General features: G+C 43.0%; 1 protein-coding gene across 2 annotated transcripts in view; it reads right to left on the bottom strand.

The window, feature by feature from the left end:
* Nucleotides 1-611: 611 nt before the first annotated feature.
* The window catches only part of ntrk3a (neurotrophic tyrosine kinase, receptor, type 3a), a 128,496-nt gene continuing 123,107 nt past the window's right edge, over nucleotides 612-6,000 (bottom strand). For both annotated transcript variants that reach the window (XM_087796925.1, XM_087796926.1), the window contains exons 17-18: nucleotides 5,632-5,790; nucleotides 612-4,646 (exon numbers count right to left, since the gene is read on the bottom strand). In XM_087796925.1, coding sequence (XP_087653051.1) covers nucleotides 4,461-4,646; nucleotides 5,632-5,790 — 345 coding nt within the window. In that variant the 3' untranslated portion in view covers nucleotides 612-4,460. The remainder of the gene's footprint in view (nucleotides 4,647-5,631; nucleotides 5,791-6,000) is intronic.

The following is a 6,000-nucleotide window of genomic DNA, read 5'->3' as shown; positions in this document are numbered from 1 at the left end:
CCCTTCTACAATAATGACCACCCGTCCTCAACCTCATTCTCACTCTTATGACCCGCATGCTAACCTTTAATAATAGTTACGAACTTACTTACTTTTCTCGCTCTCAGGCAGCAACAATCGTCCTCCTCTTGGCACCTCTTTCTCCTAACCATCTTCAAATTTAAAAAAAATAGACTTTAATCCGATAACAACCGAAAATATTGTGTGAGAAAAACAAGTTTTTCATATTAAATTTTCATCCACTAAGACGTATCTGCGTTGACCATGAAGCCATTTTTCTCGACCGTCAGACTCTTCCAGAGCGATTTCCTTTTTTCATTTCCTTACTCAATATCACACTCACGCAAACACACACACACACACACACACACACACACACACACACACACACACACACACACACACACACACTTCCCCTCCTGAGCAAATTGGTCGACCTGCCCTGACAGAGACTCATTTCCCCGAGGTCGCCTCTCCACCCGCTCGTGTCAGGACACACCGCGCTCAGCCGCAGCCGCCGTCAAACTCATCTCGACGCCCGGATTCAGATGCAAAAAAACCGTCAGCTGGTGGAATAATTGTTGCCAATAACTGTTGTTTTTCAAGATGAACCTTTATTGTGTCAGAATCACACAGTGCAACTTCCCAAACAGTTCGTCACACTTGAGCTTCTTAGAAAGACGTTATATAAGAGTCAAATGATACAGTTATAAACCCGAGTCATGAGTTATTATGATGGACACCAGACGGACGCGAGAATACATGAGTCGGACGGACGGACACGCGAGATGCCGAAGAGTCAAACGGCTCCGATGAAAAGAGTCAAGAGAGACGAGGATCGTTCTTTTAACCCACGAGTCATGGAGGTGGATCCACAACTCATGGGTCAATATCAACCATCTTTGGGGGAGGGGGGGGGAGTTCAAATCGTCTCCACCAGAGGGATCGCTGGTGCAAACTTATCTCCTTGTGGGGTTTTGAAATCCATCCCAGCTATTCGGGGTTTAGAGGAAGGGGACACCCTGACCAGGTTTATAGCCTATTGCAGAGGACATGTTTAGACAAACAACTATTCATTTACCTCCTGATTCTCACTCAATTTAGAGTCATTAATCAGCCTCTGTATGTTTTTGGACTGTGGGAGGAAACCGGAGTCCTCTTACCAATGAACCACCTCGCCTTCGGCCGTGACTCAGCAACTTTAGAAGACGTAACAGGAAGAGTGGAAATGGACGAGATGGATTCACTGAAAGAGACCGAATCCTCCACGTTTAAGCAGACGTGGGTCACTCAAGGATTTTCCCGTGTTTAACCTTTTTAACTGTGACACAACTCATCTGTCTTTTCAAACGATGAATGAAATAAGATCCAGAGCAAACATTGAAGGAACTCGTCGTCTCTCTTGACTCTCAACGTTGAAGCCAAACCATCGACCAGAAGACGCAACAAAGTCTAAACTCATTGTCGATGTCAACATTCGAAGTATTATCAAAATATCTATTGGCTTTCACTTTAGCAACACATCAAGAAGCTCGAAAATCAAAGATCGGGAGGAAAAAAAACAAATAAGTTAACATCTCGAGAGATTTACAGTATATACATTCTTTTTTTTCTTCTTTTTTTCTATTAAAGGAACGTAAAAGTTTTTCTGTTGCGACGAAGTTAAATCCCACGACGACCTGGTGGCGGAGTGTTCCGATGGCTTCGACAGAGGTCCTCTTCGTAGATCCAAATAAATAAAAAATAGAACGTGAGTAGAAAAGCGGAACCTTGTTCGGGAGTTTACATTCTTGACAAGCTGTTTACAAAAGCTTCTTTTTTTTTGTTTTTTTTTAAAATCCCCACTGTCGTTTAAACACGTTTTGCGGTACATCGAGTGCTCATAACAAAAAAAAAAGGGGGTTGATTTTCTCGACAACAGCGATAAGCAGGTAAACAATATTTAATAGTGCTCTATTGTTTTGAAAAAGACAACTTTTGAGTTTCCAGTATTTAGAGAGAAGAGAAGGAGGCACTTAGGTCCGATTCTATGGCAGCAGGCGGTCGAAGGGGGAATATACCGGCCGGTTCTGGAGTAGGGTCAAATGAAGGTTTTCACAAAATGAGTGACGTCATGCAAGGGAAATAAGATGGTGGAATCTGTGTATGAGTCCTTCCTTTCTAAAATAAATGACTCTTTTTAAAGAACATCAGAAAGAGTTTCCACAAGTATCCACAAGAATACCCTGATTGGCCCTTGAGGAACCTTTGTATACCCTGATTAGAATCTGGATGTGGTTCACTGGAAATTGGTCCTAGATATCAATATATTTCCAAAAGGTGTTAAGCACCTATTCAATGAGTTTTGTCGATGACATAATCGTTTCAAGGGGACGTGAAGAGTATAGACTTGGAGTTTCTGACTCCTACCAGCCTTCGGGAACCTCTAGATTCCCTTCGCCGGAAAGCATTCTTTGGTGTTATCGATACAAATATATCCAAAATCAACCAGAAAGAATCGAGAACCACCCAGTTGGGAACATCTCAAACCAGGAGTCCATCATTTTTCTGGTGTCTTTGGAACCGATTTATGAATATAATTTGAAGGAAGGTGGTTTTCTCTCTTTCAGGTTTAAATAGGTTCTTTTGTTGTGGCGCAGGAAATGGATCCCGGACACCGTCAGATGATACTAAAAGTCCAGAGTACCCTTGAATAAACGAAAAAACGATGGGACGAAATGCCAAATTTCAAGAACCAAAGATGGTGCTCAACAATTCCCATTTTTCCAGTGATGACAAGAGAGCCAACCAACAGAGTCCAAGAGTTGAAGGATACCTTTAGCCAAGACTGACACTGGGGGTCACTGTGGCGCCTGGTATAAGTTGAGTAAAATCTGGAGTTATTTTTTAAATTCTGATTTGTAAACCATGTTTTACTCATACACAGATTGTGCGACACCTGATGATTTGTTGAGCTGTTTGATGTGGCAGTGATGAAATTCTGGTGCTACAGGTTCCGGTGTAAAGGTTCTAATCACGGTGATGTTTTTTAAGTGGCTTCCAAATGCTGGCAATTCTTTTTAAATGTTCCGTTCATTATCAAGCCTTTAAGCAAACATTGCACCTTAATAGCATCTAGTTATTTTAATAAGAAGTGTGCTGGTGACCCACCCTTTTTTTTATTTTTTTTACATTTTTCGTGTGTTAAGCATTTTTCAGTTTTCCTGAATGTTGTAGCTGTGTCTGGTGAGAGGAACCACTACAGTAGTCACACCTAGAACAAGGAGATTTCATTGTTCAGTGTGTTGGGAGTCTTGGGAATCATCAATCTGAGTGGAACCAGGGTCAGAATGATCTAGTCAAGGCTTGTTAAAGCACACCAAGGTTCACTCGGCCTGGCACTGTAAACGTGTCCCTGGACAACCACAACAGATTATACCACTCGAAGCAGAAACCAATTCTAACATGAAGGGTGGAATCCTTTTCCAAACCTGCTCCTTGACCCACAACACCAAGGAGGGTATTGTTGTTCCTGTCCCTTGTAGATAGTTACACCTTTTCTGTTTTTACACTTCTAAAAACTAACACTGCTATAATGGGGATCAGTATGGAATAGGTCACAACTTTAGAGGCTCACTCAAGCAACTGTTAGTCCTTAATAGTACACATTAGTCGTACGTTTCCTTAAAATGCTGCTTTAAGAATTTGGAATTCGTCACTGCCTGGAACATCCCATTGAATGTCACTGTAATGCATTTAAGTACTGATCATTTTAGGCTTATGAATTCCCTTAATTTGTCAAAGCCTTCTGGACTACAGAAGTCACCACGTGCAGTCTTGGTTTGCAATGGACCAAACTTGGACCCAACAGAACCTGCTTCAGCTACAACAGTGGGTGGAAAAAAGGATGATTGATTGATGGCAGTTCTTTCATGACTGTTAATGGCAGTTCAGTTGAAGTCTAATGGAATGTTTCAATGACATAATTGAGATGAGGTTGCGATGGACAATAACAGCAGGACCGCTCTCAGGGTGAACATAATCAAGACACTTAAAAAATGGACAGATTAGAATAAATTACGCCTAAATGGTCACAAGGGATTTTTAGGGCGTCCAAATGAGGGCGTGAAAAAGTCAGTGTCTTACTTATGAGGGTAATAATCCAACTAAAGCGGCGTCTGGTAACTCCAGTCCAGTCTTAACAGCCAGTTTTGTCACCAGTGAGACCAAACAAGACAGGACCAGACCGTTTCCATGGGCACAAGCTGAGACAATTCCTTTGATTATAATGCGTTACAATAAAGTCCGGCTCATTCCGATCTTCAAGCACTGCCCATGAACTGTCAGGCAGTCAAGTTCCATCAGCTCATTTCCATGCTGTCAATGCAGCCTTGATCGTCCATTGAAGGCAATCCACACTCCAGATCCACGGTTCTGTCCAAATTGTAATCTAGTCTGAGCTACGTCCGCGTGTTCCGCTTTCATCCGAGTATATCCAAGTAAACGGGCGTCGCCTTCATCATCGCGAACAGCAGCTTCTGAATGTCTTTAATGTTGAGGCGCTGTTGGGGCTCCCTCTGCCAGCAGCCAAGCATCATGTCGTAGACTTCTTTGGGGCAGAGACGGGGCCGTTCCAGAACCCGACCCTGAGTTATGCACTCGATCACCTGCGAGAGGAAAGACATTTCTTTTTAGGTAAATCTCAACAGTGAAGATCAGTCAAATGAATGGGGTGTGGAATTTAATTGGAAGACATCCTAGACTGTTGACCCCAACAGTCACCGGTGAGTGATTCACACGTTAAGTCTATGTTGCAATGGAGGCTAGTGGCCAGATTCCTCTTGTTATATAACCCTTTAAGGGAAATATTCTATTAAAATCATTTGACAGCTAGCATACGAGTGCAGGGGAAGAAACTTCAGTACACCAGGTTAGGTTAAGAGACGGTGAAAATACCATTTCGGTCCGACCGCGACTTCACGTAGGAAGTGCCTGGACAAATGTCTTTTTAGAAACGTATTCATTAGTGACAGAAAAATCAATATTAGAGGTAAAAGGACACAGTAACGGACAGTAACGGTTTTAAAATGCGTTTGTGTTGCATGTGACTTCATCAAGTAGTAAGTGCCCGGACGGAAATGACACGGCAGACCGAAATGGTACTTACATGGGCAATGTTCTGGTCTAATGTACCGATAAATAATCAATGAAAAAAGACAAAGGTTCAGGACACGCTGGAGCGATTATGTCTCTCAGCTGGTCTGGGAACCACTTGGGGTACCCCGTGAAGAGCTAGGTGATCTAGCTGTGGCAAAGAAAGTGTGGGGCTACCTGCTGAAAGCGTAAGCGCCTGTGTCCCTGTGACCCTGTGACCCTGTGGAAGAAGACAGGACGATGTTCCTCTGTCTTTACTGATCCTAAATGGTTCCATTACCAAATCAAGTAAATGCAAGTTCTGGTGTTTACGTATCCTACAAAGAAGATACATTTTATAACTAGTAAGGAGGTGTTTCCATGCAGATAATGTCTATCTAGGAGGGAACTAGAGGTCCGATCTGATCCATGGTTATGGTGCAGTAGCCAGCGCCCTAAAAAGTCTGACCAAGGAAGTTCTACAAAAGTTTAAAACGTGCACTAACTCGCTGCCATTACCTCGTTATTGGCCAGTTGGAACCATGGCTGTTTTCCATAAGTGAAGATCTCCCACAGAATCACTCCGAAGCTCCAGACATCGCTCTCGGTGGTAAACTTCCTGTACATGATGCTCTCGGGGGGCATCCAGCGGATAGGTAGCATGGTGTGTCCGCCCACCTGGTGAGAGACAAACAGACGTTTAAACACAAACAACACTTGACTAGAACTTGGCAGGTCTACACCCTAGTATCTTATATTTATGAAAGAGTCTTTTTGGCCCTGGTATCAGATAAAATCCACCCCTGGTAAGATACTCATGGTAAAAAAGTGAACTTATTTGAAGTGGCTCAGACATCTTGTGCTTTGGACTTTCCACCATTGAGAGGG

Source organism: Callionymus lyra, chromosome 8 (genome assembly GCF_982586985.1).
Source record: "Callionymus lyra chromosome 8, fCalLyr1.hap1.1, whole genome shotgun sequence".
NCBI lineage: Eukaryota > Metazoa > Chordata > Actinopteri > Syngnathiformes > Callionymidae > Callionymus > Callionymus lyra.
The sequence above is the reverse complement of the archived record's forward strand: the minus strand, read 5'-3'. Positions and strand labels throughout refer to the sequence as shown.